This window comes from Gracilinanus agilis, chromosome 5 (genome assembly GCF_016433145.1).
Source record: "Gracilinanus agilis isolate LMUSP501 chromosome 5, AgileGrace, whole genome shotgun sequence".
Classification (NCBI taxonomy): Eukaryota; Metazoa; Chordata; class Mammalia; order Didelphimorphia; family Didelphidae; genus Gracilinanus; species Gracilinanus agilis.
In genome coordinates, this window is record NC_058134.1 from 266,222,648 (window position 1) to 266,237,622 (window position 14,975).

The following is a 14,975-nucleotide window of genomic DNA, read 5'->3' on the forward strand; positions in this document are numbered from 1 at the left end:
TGTCAAGAACTAACATTTGGACAGAGGGAATTCAAGTTTAGGAGAATTCTTCCTAATCCAAGAACTCGTCTTAAGTCTCACAAAAACACTGGAGCCCATAGAAATGCATTCCTCTTCCAACGTGAATAAATGAGGAGTTGCTTTGAAAGAAGGGACTGAGATTATTGGGAGGAAGTTTACTCTAAGAGGAACGATGGCGTTTAGTATGGTTAGGTCCAGTCTTGGCGCAAAAACCATCCCAGAAAAATGAAACTTTGATCCAGTAGACTTAAATGAAGTAGAAAAGAAGCTTACCTCAGCGCTCTGCATTCAGGATAGAAAGCAGACATTAAAAAAGAATCAGACCACTCTGCTTTAATATTTTAAATAGCATTAGTTATGATGGTTTGCATTCTACATCATACTGACTGGCAGAATGTTTGTTTTCAAATAAAAGGAAATCTACACGATTTTCTGAAATGGTCATTCCACAAAGCTAAGAGCTTAACAAGGAGCCATTGCTTGGAAATGTCTACTACAACATGGGCCACGCTGCGGCTTTCTGCTGCTCGTTGCCGCCGCCCTGGAGGACAAGAGAGAACTCCCGCACCCTTCCCGCAGGAGTCCTTGCCCAGCCGCAGGCCACACCTACGTTTCCCAGGATGCTTTGCGGGGGCTGAGGAGGGGACCTGAAAGAGCGGCCTCGGTCACGTTTCCCCTCATGTCCTGCTGACTTTTGGCTTCTTCCTCGGGGGCGTGGCCTCTAGGAGAACTTGCGCTTTTTCATGGCTTCAGCTTTGACGGCCAGACTCTTGGCACAGATGGTCAGCACCACGATAAGGACTCCCACCAGGAAGGTGACCAGGGGCCAGAGGAAGCAGTGCAGCAAGACGATCTCGTCATGGGTGCGCTTCAGAAGCACGTCATCAGGCCTGCAGGAGAGCAGGGGGAGGGGAGAAAAGGTCAGAATCACTTGGTGTGTAAGGGGGAATCGGTCATTTCTGGCTAGAATCCACATGACTTCAGGCAGTCACATCGATACTGGTCTACTGTCTGACCACACCCATGCCCGCACCTCTGAGCCTCTCCCTCCCAAAGTCCCGCTGGGTCCTCACACAAATCCCACCATGGCCCCTCGTCTACTCCCAGGCTGGCTCCGTCTCATGGCTTCCCACTTCTAGGAGGGCCATTACCAGGTCCTGATCTTTCAGACTTACACCCAGCCATGTTGGTCGATTCCTCCTCCCATTCTCCATCCTAAGTAAGTCACATGGACTCTTCTTCCCTAGCATCCTTGGGCTCTTCATCCCTGCTCCCCCACCGTTCTGAACTCTGGGCCCTTATAGCTAGCCAGGTGGGAATTCTGCCTGGGGCTCTTCAGTAAAGGGCAGGATCTGCTCTTCCAGCATCTGAATGGCTGCCATAGAGGGCAGAGATGTTGGATGGCCTGGGGGTGGGGGAGAAAAGGGAGGGGGGGAAAGCTGTAAGGAACTGAATAAAGGTTTAAGAAAAAAACACCTTCTATGAGTGCTGTGCAAAAATGTAATTGGCTGGGGCAGTTAGGTAGCACCTTAAATGGAGTAGCAAGCATGGAGACAGAAGGTCCTGGGTTCAAATCCTGCCTCAGGCACTTCCTGGGCAACCCTCATTGCCTAGCCCTTACTGCTCTTCCACCTTGGAATCAATACTTACATCAATTCTAAGACAGAAAGTCTTGAAGAAAAGGCTAACATGATGAGGGGTATGTTGTAGAGGGGACTTTTGGGGGGAGGAGACAAAGACACTGGCTGATTCCAACCATGAAATTCTGTAATTCTCCCCTCCAGGCTGTTTTCTTTAATCTGATGCATTCCACTCACAACCACAAGATTAATCTTCCTAAATCAAAGGGCTGGGGGAGGAGGGAGGTATGAAAGGGGAACATGGGACCTCAGAGACCAGTGTGCCCTTGAATAGGAATCCTCATTACACAGCTCTGCCCCTGGTTATCCAGTGTCCTCTGGACATCCTCCAGAGAGAGGAAGCTTGCTACAATCACAGCAAGTCAGTTCCACTTTGCAGCTTCACCAGAACTTAGTCCATGAGCGGTGGCCTGGGGCACTAAAGGGTTAAGAGACTTGCCTCTGGTCAGATAGCCAGTCATTATGTGTCAAAGGCAAGATCTGAACTCAGTTCTTCCTGATCCCAAGTCTGGCTTTTTATCCCTGAGACCAAACTATTTCTCACTACAGCTTTCACCAGCTTCATTTTAAAGAAAAAGAAACAGATCTAGATGGATGAATGATTTTCTCAGGGTTCCACAGTACATGAGAGAAGCAAGGCTCAGTCCTGGGCTTTTTTTGTACCCACATCTAGCATTCTTCTCCACCGCAATGCTGCCAACCCGCAGTCCATGCTTCACATCGACTGGGGGTTGGGGGGCCTGATGTGTTACAATACACTTCATTTTGTTTTGGGACAACTCTAAAGTTCTTTCAATTCTGCTAAAGAATTCGGTATTTTCCTTACCCTTGTCCTAATTCTGCCCTCTAGAGCTACCTAAAATAGGACTAATCGTTCTTCCATATGACAGTACTTCAAGTGTGTGGAAAAAGCTAACATTTCCCCCTAAATATGTCTTTTCCCCAGACTAATAAACACAGCAGTGACCAGAACACAACATAATATTTTAGATATGCTCTGACTAGGACAAAGTATAATAAAACCACTCTGTTCCTACTTCTGGGTCTTTTTATGTAGTCTAGGATCCCAAAAGCACTTGAAAGGCAGCTAGGCCATTCTGTTGACTTAATGGCTTTGCACTCTGTTATCCCAAAATTTACTATGACCAGGTCATAAACTAAGTGTCTTCTACCTTTTGCTTTTGTGGTTGGTTTTGTAAAAGAGAAGTATAGGATTATACACTTATCCTTTTCATTTCTCACAAGGTGGACCCCACCACCCTGAGAAAACTCACCATTCGGATCATCATCTTTCTGCAAGACTGTATTAACCTAGATACTCACGCCTCATAAGCACCCCCAGGACCCTCTGCCTGAAAATCTGGAGACCAAAAAAAGTTTTTCCCAAAGCTTTCTTTTAAAGAGAGCTTCCAAGCCTCTGAACTGGACTCCATCATGCCTCTGTGGCCATTCTTCCTTCCCCTTTTCCTTTTCAACCTCCTTTTGGGTGTTGTCTTCCACTATTCGACTGTAAGCTCCTTAAAAGCAGGGATTCTTTCTTTTTCCTGTTTGTATCTCAGTACAATGCCTGGTACATGTTAGACATTAATATTTTATTGACCACTATAATATGCTTTACATTTGAGCTGGTTATTTCCATTTTGCCAAAGCATTTTTAAAAATATTGATTCTGATCCAATGTAGTGCCAGCTTAATATTTATTGTCTGATTGACTGATTTGGCTATAAATGGTCTGAATAATACATGTGTCTTAGAGAGGTACATTTGAGGACACAATAAAAGCACAAAAAAGAATACCTTAGACCAAGCTGTTTGACTTCATATGTGTCCTAAAGGGGAAGAAGATTTAAAAAGGGGGGCCCAGATTGAAATAGAAAATTGAAAAATAATTTGATTGTTTGCAAAGTCTACTGCAGGAACAAATGAAAGGAAAATAGCACTTAATTTATACCACAATACATAATTGACAACAAATGTCTTTAGGAAAAACTAGTTACTTAACTCTCTACTTAAGAACTAGCTACTTTCTGGGAAAACTGGAAAAGTTTGGTAGAAATTAAGTTGAAATCAATATCTTATACCAAAGAGGGAAAACCTTTTAGAGATGGAGTGCCAGGCCTGTCCTCACCCCCGCCCCCCAGACCAAGTGCTACCTGTGGGGGAAGTGAGGAATGTCCTCAGATGCATGGAGACAGGGAGGGGAGCAGCTCTGCCCAAGTCCCTCTGCCTTTCTTGTGACAAACTCTGGTGGTAATGGCAGGTGTGCCTACAGAGAGAGTTCTGCATGCCCTTTTTGGCACATGTGCCATAGGTTCACCATCACTGTCTTATACCATATTCCATAATAAGATCAAAATAGATATGTGATTGGAATTTTGAAGGTTGGATGACAAATTAGAAGCCCCCAAATCAGAGACCTTTCCCTGTTGTGATTTTTTTTCCTCCAAGGATATAGTTCTTCAAAAAAGAAACTAGGCAAACAAAAATACTAACTAAAAAAAAGCCCCTGCAAATCATTTACAACCATAATTGCTACAAATCATTTATAAAAGAAATGAAAATATAATTCTGAGATTTTACCTTGTAATCAGCAAGTTGTCAAAGATGACAAGTGATGGGAAAACAATGGTCAGGCTTGGAGTCTTTTTCACCATGGAACTTGGGGTAGATGAATGATACTAGATTCCTCAGAAGTGTCTCAACTCTCAGCCTTACTGCCATTTTTTTCCCCCAGCTTCTCTAGCCTGTCTACTTCCTTTCCATGCAGGTTTAGAAATGCCTTTTCCCTTCAAATCTTTACCTTGCATCTTAGAATCAATACTTGTGTTGGTTCCAAGGCAGAAGAGTGGTAAGGGCTAGGCAATGGGGGTTAAGTGACTTGCCCAGGGTCATGCAGTTAGGAAGTGTTTGAGGCCAGATTTGAACCCTGGATCTCCTGTCTCTAGGGCTGGCTCTCAATCCAGTGAGCTGCCCAGGTGACCCCCAAGGTTTAGAAACATTAATCATATCATATATTAATGAACAGGAAGTAAATCTGAATTTCTGTCACATCTAATTCACAGATAATTCATACAAAAGTGTAGAGAGCCCTAGAGAATATTTTTGAGAAAGCCAAGATCCCCAAAAGTCTGGTAAATTCCAGAAGGTTGCACAGCTACTTACTTCTGGAGCCAGGATGGTACATGACTTCTGATTCTGAGCCTGGTGCTTTCAGCCACATGTGTGCATGTATGTCACGTACAGCTGAGAGCCTATCAGTGAAGGCAGGCAGGTAGCGAGCAAAATCAAAGGGTGGATCTGGATGTGCCAATTTGGTGAAAGATCAGGCAAACTCACTGATTGGTTGAAGCTAATCAAAACTAGATTGTGGGGTCCTAGACAGATCTACCAAGAGATATTTCAGCTCTACATCAGGGGTAACTTGCAAGATACTGATGTCCCTCATAGATGCAAGGCTGCTATATTGAGCTTTGCAAAACCTTAGCCAGAGTTCCAATAAATGCCAACATCACTGACAATTTAACATCTTCAAAGAGCCATCATTGGAATTGGAGATGTAAGATACTACACAGGCCTTGTATCTCCTTTTTTAAAGGTGGCTTAATGATCTGACCTCGCCTTGAAAGACTATTTAAATTTCACAGCCACAGAAAACCAGTAGTGTTCCATTTAAACAATGTGGAGGAATGCAAGTTCACCAAAAGGAAATGAATAATGCAGGGAATTTATTGGTCTGTCCTTAGGCAACCAAAAACATCATGAGAAGCAACAATTAAGAAATGACCATCATGGTTATTTAGCCCTTGGTTGTTGCTCCTTCCTCTACCACTCACTCCTTTGTATGGGGGCAAAGCATGTGTCTACCTATGTTATTCTCATCCACAAAGCAATTGGCAAAACATTCTCAAGCAGGATCATCTGGAAGACCTCAATATCCATTGGGAATCCCTCTTCAATTTGGAATTTTGACTATAACCTTCACGTAGTGACAAAAACCTTTGGAAAGCATTTGCCTCCCTGTTTTGTATCTCAATGGATTTCAGGAGTGTTGCTGTCAAACAATTACCTTTTATTTCATTTTTTAAGGAATCTCATATAATTTTGATATGTGTATGATGTGCAGGAGCAGCTACATGACTCGTGGGATAGAGGGCCAGCTCTACAGTAAGGAAGACCCATCTGCCGGAGTTCCAATTAAGCCTCAGACACCTATAAGTTGGGTGACTCTACACAAGTCACTTAAGTCTGTTTGCCTCAGCTCCTCCTCATAAAATGAGATAGAGAAGCAAAAGGCAAAGCTCTCCAGTATCTTTGCCAAGAAAATCTCAGATGTGGTCACAAAGGGTCAGACATAACAGAATAACAGACACATCATTACAAGAAAGCTTTCAAGGAAGTATTCTGCTTTAACCAATCAAAAAATATTTTGTAGTCAATAAACACTTAAGAATTAAAGTTGCAGCTCTCTCAGCAGGTCCAAAAGACAATGGAAAGGTATAGAGGGGGCATGAGTAAGCTATGGAAAATATCTATGAAGAACTGGACCACAGAAGTGCCCTAATGGGGATATCATCAGAGAAATATATGTTCAGAAAAGGGAATGGCCTTGCCACTTAGCAAGAGAGAAGGAGAATGAATGGAACGAGGTTTAGAGGAAGACTTCCTGGGATTTGGGGACAATCTTTGTGATTTACAGGAGGACATGGATAAAGAGTTTCTGACAACGGGAAGGCATTGATAGGTTTCAATCTGCACTGCTGGAGAGAGTGCCCTCATCAATAAGATCAGTGATCCACCAAAATATTGAATTGACAAAGGATGTTGTCTATTTTTTATGCTTTGCATCCTCTGTCTATGTTTGAATCACAAGCTCCCTCAAAAGCAGAGATTGTGTCTTAGACATTTTAGTGTTCCCAGTGCCTAGCCCAATCCTTCCAGATGGTGCTAGCAATGATAATAAAGCTGTTTACTGCTGCTGCCTATACTGTATTTGGGTAATTCGGTGCCATCTTGATTTCATCAGTACAGCTCCCAACCCCCATCGAGATTGCATCCAAACTATATTTTTCCAGGCCATTTTCCCCAATAAAACTTTCCAAACAGCATCTGGAATAGAGGCCTTCCTGGCACTAACTGATATCTCTAGGGTGCCTGCATGCTCTTTGTCTATTTGTTGCTGCTCATTCTCGTTGATGTGACCTGCCTGTCTCCCTTTCAGGGCACACGTGTCCCCAATAATTTAGTTTCTACCATTTCTCCAAGCAAATCATCAATAGTAATATGCTGCAGCCCATTTTACTCTCTGTCTTTTCATCATCCTCAACATCATTTAGAATTTGTGTCCTTCCTAGGTTCTGTACTTGCTTATTTTACAACCACATACTATTCCTGGGAGAATATTGCTGTTAATGTGATGAGCATTAGGGGAGGGGAACACTAGGGTGTCTTGGAGAGCCCTAAGCAACTTCCCAAACATAATGCTGATCCAAATCCCTTGGAAAATCCAACAGAAGTCCCTGTTAAAGACACTCCACGCCAATCCTCTGAAGTGTTTCTAGGCGGGATACAATTAGTGCAATGTTGTCTGCACTAGAAACATTTTCATCATCATCACTAGACAATCCTTCATTATACTTGGTATCTTTCATGATACTGACAAAGATCTTAGATTAACTTGTTTTACCCTCCACTCTACCCTCAAAGAGGTGGCACAGTGGTGAGCTTGCTGGCCTGGGGGGGGTTCAAGACCTGCCTTTGTCACATGCTAGCCTGTGATCCTATTCCAGTGACTGAACCTTCAACAGTTGTCGAAAGCTGTCAGTTGCAGACACAGTGTCAACCTGCATCAGCAGGAATTTCCTCATCTAGGAGTTCCCTGTATCCATTAAGGTTTATGTCTAGTTTTTCTTCCTACCTAATTTACACAAAATTAGTATGGGCCAGCCTCTCCCTGAGGATAAACCCCCTACAGGTTAAGAACACGGGCAAGTAACAATTCTGAACCATTTAAAAGTGTAATCACCCTCATCCTAACACTGTATCTCTTGGAGCTACCAGTGTTTCCTGCATTCATTGCCATCACATGAATCATCCTAACATATGGAAGGGGTTGGGGAAACCTACTTCAGGATGATAATTTTCTTTGGCTCTGAAAGACTGCCCAGCCAGAAAAGCCCCTGAGGATTGACTCAGAAAAGGAGGTCACATACATTCTCTGCACATGATTTTAATGTAATTTCTAAATGCTAACAAATGGGCCTTATTTTTAAGAAGTTTTCTCTGACGCCAAGACTTTAAAAGATCCTGGATTCATCCATTTGATTACTCCCTCTACAGACTGAAATCTCTCCATGACTCTGTAGACAATAGCTTATGGGTTGCCTGGGCCAAAAAAACTCATCGCCTCATGTCCAACCTTCTGGGAATAAGCCTTTCTGTTCCTGGCTAGACTAGTCCTTGGCCAAGAACCAAACAATCCTTTTCTGGACTGTGTCTCTGTGGAGGGACTTGCCAGAGATGAGACTTTAAAGTAGAATTTCCCTCAGAGTGAGAGAAAGGACTATTTCTTTTGTCTCCTTGTACTGCGTTACTTAGTACAGTGCCCATAGAAGACATTGAATACATGCCGTCAGTAGTGAATTTCTTGGTTTCTTTTATTCCCTATTGTTTCCCACCCAACTACAGACCCTGGGTTTTTTTCTACATCAAAATGGCATAGCAAAGGAAATGAGTAATATATCAAGGACCCGGAAATGGTGCAATAGGAGGGCAAACACCACTAGAAATATTTTCTAGGAGACAGTTTATGGAACACTCAAAAAGATGGTTAAGTGAATGAGAGAATAAAAAAAAGTCATGAATAGGAAATGGTAGATTCTGACTCAACTTAAAATCAGCACCAACCTGTCTCTCTCTCTAAAGTATTGCTGAGGGTGGGGGAAGAGAACCAGAAAAAGGTAAAGAGGAAACTCCAATGTAGCAACTGCTATTGTTCTATCTTTTTTCAGTTGTGTTTGACTCTCTGTCTCCATGTGGGGTTTTCTTGGCAAAGATATCAGAGTGGTTTGCCATTTCCTTCTCCAGCTCATTTGACAGATGAGGAAACTGAGACCAACAGGATTAAATGAGTTGTCCAAGGTTATACAGATAGTGTCTGAGGTTAGATTTGATCTCAGGAAGAGGAGTCTTTCTAACTTCAGGCCTGTATTCTCTATCCTGGCCGCTCTATCCACCTAGCTACCCACTGCTATATGTAGCAAACTCCAATTTATTCATTTTGAACTAATCTAGACTTATGTCAATAGTGTCCTTAGAATAATAATAATAAAATATATACTACATGTCTCTGAATTTGCTCAATACTCTAATAGCCTAGATTTGCTTTGCATTTCTTTCTGTCCCTAAAATAGATCAGAGTTCCCTTCACCAAGGGAAAAACAAACAAAAATCATCTTATTTAAATGATAAAAACCAATTCGCTGTTTAATTTTTTTACCCAACAATTGTTCCAGTTCATTCCTCTGCTCTGGAGGTGTACAAATTAACTGGGATAAAATAAACCAATTAAGCATACTGATATATAATAAGCCTGACAACTTCTCTACATCTTAAAAAAAAAACAAAAAAATGAACCTTTTAATATGTACCGGTCCTCCTTTTGCCACAAACATAATTTGGTACTGAGTGCATATGATTTTGATGCCTATTCTTCACAGTCTTTAATTCCTTACTGCAAAACCACCACAATCGCATTGGGTAGTAAGGTTGCCTTGGATTGAGAGTCCATTTTCCCATCTCTAGTCAGACTTTCTTAGGGCTTAGACTGGAGGCATCGGCAGGCCACAGAAGCACGTTTGTCTCCATTTGCTCTATTAGACGGCCTCTGAGGTCCCTTCCAACTCCTTATCTATGATCAGACTACAACCTATGCATGGGTGCAATAACAAGTAGCATGTATATGGCACTTTTTGAAGAGTAAGATTTTCAGAATCCTTTACAAGTATCTCATCTGATATAACTCTGTGAGGTGGATGCTACTTTTATCCCCATTTTATAGATGAGGAAACTGAGGCAGAGAGCGGTTAAGTGACTTGCCCAGTATCACATAGGGAGGAAGTGTGTGAGGCTGGATTTGAACACAGGATTTTGCGACCCCAAGTCCGATGTCTACCCGAGCTGCCTCCCTACTTGAATACCAGGAGAACTTCTTATGAGCCCTCTTCTCCTTATTGTTGCCCACGGGATGAGATCTACTTCTAGGGGGGAGAAAGAAGGAAGGGCTGAAGCTGGAGACCATCCGCACAAATTACAAAGACAGGCGCATGGGCACGCGGGTCTCCAGGTGATGTGCAGGTTCTCAGCGGTGACAGGAGGGTCCCTTTTGGTTGTGTGGCTGCAGGGCTTCCTGCCAAGCCTGCGGGAGGGACTGTATGTCACTGGGTGAGTCATCCACCAGGGCAGGCTTCCAGCCCGGACGCAATGTTTGAGAGAACCACTAGATGGCACTCTATCCTCCTTGAGTCCCCGCTTGGGGCCCTGCCAGTTACTCCTGGCCTGGAGAGGGGCCGGGGCAGTCTGCTCCAAAGAGGAGGCAGTTTCCTCCCTGGCCACAAGAGGGTTCTCGGGCTACAAAGTTCTGGGATCCTCCTCCCTTCCCCCAGCGTGGAGATAGGGCTCTGACCCCCAGGAATCATTTCCCTCTCGGGGCTCTTCCCCACCGCCTTTAGTGCGGGGCTCCTAAGGAGGGGATGGAGAGGGGACTCCATGGTGCTGGCTCTGAACAGAGCTTGAAGGCGGTCCGCACTCCCTCCCTCCAGATCCCTCCCCACAGCGAGGATGGCGGCGGTCTCCTCGCTCCTTCTGCGGTAGGGTGCAAATTCCCCAGGAGAAAGTTCAAAACAAACCAAATGAAGCCTGCCAGGCTTCCTCTGCTGCACCCCCTAGTTTACATGTTTGGGTATTGAGTTCACCAGAGGCTGCCATCTCTTCTTCAATAGAGCGACGCGTTCTTGAACAGCCTTGACATACTGGGAATTAAATGGACCTTGGAGGAGCACTGCACTTCATCAGAGCCCAGGGGTTTTCAGTGGGGTTTGAGGTAGGCAAGTTTCCAGGCCACTGAAACACATACATCTCCTATTTATAGCTTGGATAAAGTTTTTGCCTTTTTGTAACACATGGCTAGTTGGATTTGGGGGAGAAGGCATCGATCATACGTTCTGTTTTGAACAAGTTGGCTTTGAAATGTTGCTGGAATCTGTCTAGCCTTGGGAATTCTGTAATTCCAGAACAATTCTGTTTCTCAGTAAATCAATACATATATTTTTCAGAGTTCTTCATAGAGATACTTCCGGACTCCCTGGAAGTAAAGAAAAATCCCCCAAACACGTGTTTGGATGAATGTTTGAAAGCCTGATGAAGGTGCCCAAAGCTTATAGACTACTGTGGAATTCCTAGGAAAATGGTTTTAGTATAGTCGTGATTAAAAAAAATGATTTTATCAATAAAAATTTTATTTTTCCAGTCTTTAGTAAATTGGTCTTGGCCCAGGTTCATTACTGTATAGAGCAGAGGTATCAAACGCAGTGCAAAAGAGCAGATTAAAATAACTGGGAAATGTTTAACAAAATTAATTAAAATACAATACATATGGACACTGTCAATTTGTGGCTTTCTAATCAATATGCACATCCAGAGTCCATTTCTATGAGGCTGACACCATTCCTGAAGGGGCATCATTAATAACTCTCCAACTGCCAAACCCTTCTGAAAGTCTTTCCTTGTTTTCTAAGCATCAATTAGTCTGTTTTACAACAAAAGTGTAGTCTGCCACTTCTTGGCTTTGCTTTTTGTTTTGACCACACTGTCCTTTTTATTTCAGTTTGGTTGATAGGGCTTGAATGCCCCTTGAAAGACCTGCCTTCCCTGTACCAGCAACTCCTGCCATAATTTTGGTAGTCACTGAGCCGTAGAGCTACAACTTTTACGTGTTGTTATATCCATTCCTTAATTCAACAGTAGTGAAATCCTATGTAATGAAATCCTATGTACGGCATGACCTCCTGGAGAAAAGGTGGAGAAACAGTTCAACGTATGGTTTCTTCTTGGCATGTTTCAGAAGAACTTACTCATACAATGACAAGAGAAGCCTGTCCATGTGGCTATGGCTCTCACAAAATGAAACCATATCACAATCATTGCTTGTCCCAAGTAATTACACCACCATGTGGGATTCACAACAATGCTTTAAAATGGTCCTTTGCAAAGACCTTCAGGAATTGATGCAGAGGGAAAGGAGCAGAACCAGGAAAATGTTGTACACAGAGACAGATACATTATGGCACAACAGAATGTAATGGACTTCTGTACTAGCAGCAATGCAATGATCCAGGACAATCCTGAGAGACTTATGATAAAGAAAACTAGCCACATCCAGAGAAAGAACTGTGGGAGCAGAAATGCATTAGAAAAATATATGATAGATCACGTAATGCGATAGGGATGTGATTAGGGTTTTCATATTAAAAGGATCACCAGTGTGAATAAGAATAACACAGAAATAGGCTTTGAACAATGATATATGTATAACCCAGTGGAACTGCTTGTCAGCTTTGGGAGGGGGGAGGAAAGAGTGTGTGTGGGGGATCATGAATCATGTAACCATGGGAAAATATTCTAAATTAAAAAATAATAAAAATAAAAAATAAGTAAATAAAATGCACCAAAACTATGAGGGAATTTTATCATATTTTAAAATTATGTTTTCAGTGGTTTAAATTAGTACATTTACCTTTCTTTTATTCTCTCCTTAGCCTGCTTTCTAATTGGAAGCTTTCTGAGGGTTTCATGAGGATTCATGAGGAAGATGGCTTTGGACTTTAGTACCTTTGTGATTGCTTAAGTAAAAACCCCAGATAGTCATTGAATAAGTATGCAAAATTATAAAGTTCTTTGTAAACCTTAAAGTATGACATTAATAGGAGTTATTATTCTCCCTTTTATCCCTAGTTAATGAACTGGATAAATAGACATGACAAGACCTAAAATGTGATGCAATGCTATGTGGATTGTGGTGTAGTGTTATAATGTTATGGACAACAGGTTAAAGGGAAAAGGTAACTCTGAAAAGGAGATGATCTGTAAAGTGATTTGCAAAAAAAAAAAAATAAGTACTATGGAAATGTAAGTTATTTTCTAGATCTATTCATATAATCTGTTATTTTGTATTGCTTCCAAAGGCAGAAATTAAAAAAGGGTGTCAGCTATTTTCATGTCATATAAGAAAGAACTTTATAAGTCATCAAAGGTTAAATGGGGATACTTTTCAAAGTAGTGAATTTCCTTATAATTTTACCTTTTTGTGGCAAAAGGCAGCTAAATTGCATTATCAAAAAGGTTGTAGAGCACTTTTTGTCATAGGACAAATTAGATCAGATGATCTTTGAATTCCCTTACAAATGGAAGTTTCTATGATTCTGAAAGATTGTCTTCCAGGATAGAATACAGTTTCATATAGTCGATGTGCCATAACATAAATGTTGGGTGACTTGAATTGGCTTGAAGAATACCTAGTTCTAACTCAAAAACTATCATTCACACTTCCTTTTCTTACATAAAGAAAAAAAATCCTCGACTAAAAAGTTCTTTTCTTGTCTTTTTTGTTTTCTCAATCTATTTTTTAATATAAACTGACCATAGACACAGACATCATTGCAGGCATCATTAGACAGAATGCACTGTATACCTTCCAGGCTCTGTAAGGAGTCATCTAGTCTATTTTTCTATCCTGAAGTGAGACAATTTCTCCCCCTTTCCCCATAGGTTTCTTCACTACAGAACTAGAAACTGTTTTAAATGCCAGCACTGCCAGAATCCATTTAAGATGGAGAAATCCACTATTAACAGACCTTACTTTTAAAAATAACATCTCTTTCCTTAGTAGCTTGTTTGCTGCATTTTTTTCATTTACTTAGTTCCTCATTATTTGTGTCACATTCATTGTCCTTCCAGAGTCCATTAATTGTCTTTTAATTTTCCAATTTTTATTGTATTATGAAATTTATTTATCCATAAATATATTTACAAATACATGATAACATATTATGCTTCATTGTGGTAATGATGCCATTAAAGTACAAAATCTGATAAGTCTCCCTAAGGGCAAAAAGGCCTTTCACTAAGTTCTTTATAATTTGATGAATCTGAAGTTTTACTTTTGGGGGGGAATCCCTCTAATGCTACAGAGAGCAAACCACCAATGCCTAGCTATCCTCCCAAGTCTGCTGGGTGCTTTGCTTTCCTCTAGTTTTCTTGACATTATGAGGATACCAATGAACCCCATAAGCTAACTCTGTTATCCTTTACTCTATGCCTCATGACCAATTCATCTTCTTTTATGGGCATACACTTCTCTGCTGACATCCTCTGTAAGTACCATGTTGGATGGCAATGTGTTGTAGGTTAGTTATGCCTACCATAAGCTTTTCCATTGCCTTTTGGGTTTCTCTGTTACTTCATGTCTAAAAGCCATACAATGTCATTGGAAGCATATTATTGTTTAAGAGACTGGACTTTGTTTCAAAGAGAAGACTATGGCAATTCACTAGGTATGCCCATCTCAATAGTTAGTCTATGTGTCTTATTCCCAACCTACATTGGATGGCTGTGGAAAAGCTCATCACTAAAAGGCTCACTAATAAATACTGAGATTTGGGGCCATGGCAATTCTTTTTTTTTTTTTAATTAATTTTTTTTAAACCCTTATACTTCGGTGTATTGTCTCATAGGTGGAAGATTGGCAAGGGTGGGCAATGGGGGTCAAGTGACTTGCCCAGGGTCACACAGCTGGGAAGTGGCTGAGGCCGGGTTTGAACCCAGGACCTCCTGTCTCTAGGCCCGACTCTCACTCCACTGAGCTACCCAGCTGCCCTCCATGGCAATTCTTAAGGAGCCACAGTCTGCCTTAATGGCAGGAACACCTGCACTGGTATCATCATGAATCTTCCAAAAAGATCAGAAATACCCTATACCAAGATAAATTCAGAATTGGTGAAAGACTTGAATATAAAGAAGGAAACTGTAAGTAAATTAAGTGAACACAGAATAGTATACTTGTAAGATCTCTGGGAAAGGAAAGATTTTAAAACCAAGCAAGAGTTAGAAAAAATTACAAAATGTAAAAAAATAATTTTGATTATATTAAATTAAAAAGTTTTTGTACAAATAAAAACAATGCAACCAAAATCAGAAGGGAAACAACAAACTGGGAAAAAAATCTTTATAACAAAAAATTCTGACAGAGGTCTAATTACTCAA

The 14,975-nt window shown here is 41.5% G+C and overlaps 1 protein-coding gene across 1 annotated transcript in view; it reads right to left on the minus strand.

The window, feature by feature from the left end:
- Positions 1 to 389: 389 nt before the first annotated feature.
- The window catches only part of KCNMB4 (potassium calcium-activated channel subfamily M regulatory beta subunit 4), a 126,591-nt gene continuing 112,005 nt past the window's right edge, over positions 390 to 14,975 (minus strand). The window contains exon 3 of the mRNA XM_044677504.1: positions 390 to 911. Coding sequence (XP_044533439.1) covers positions 743 to 911 — 169 coding nt within the window. The 3' untranslated portion in view covers positions 390 to 742. The remainder of the gene's footprint in view (positions 912 to 14,975) is intronic.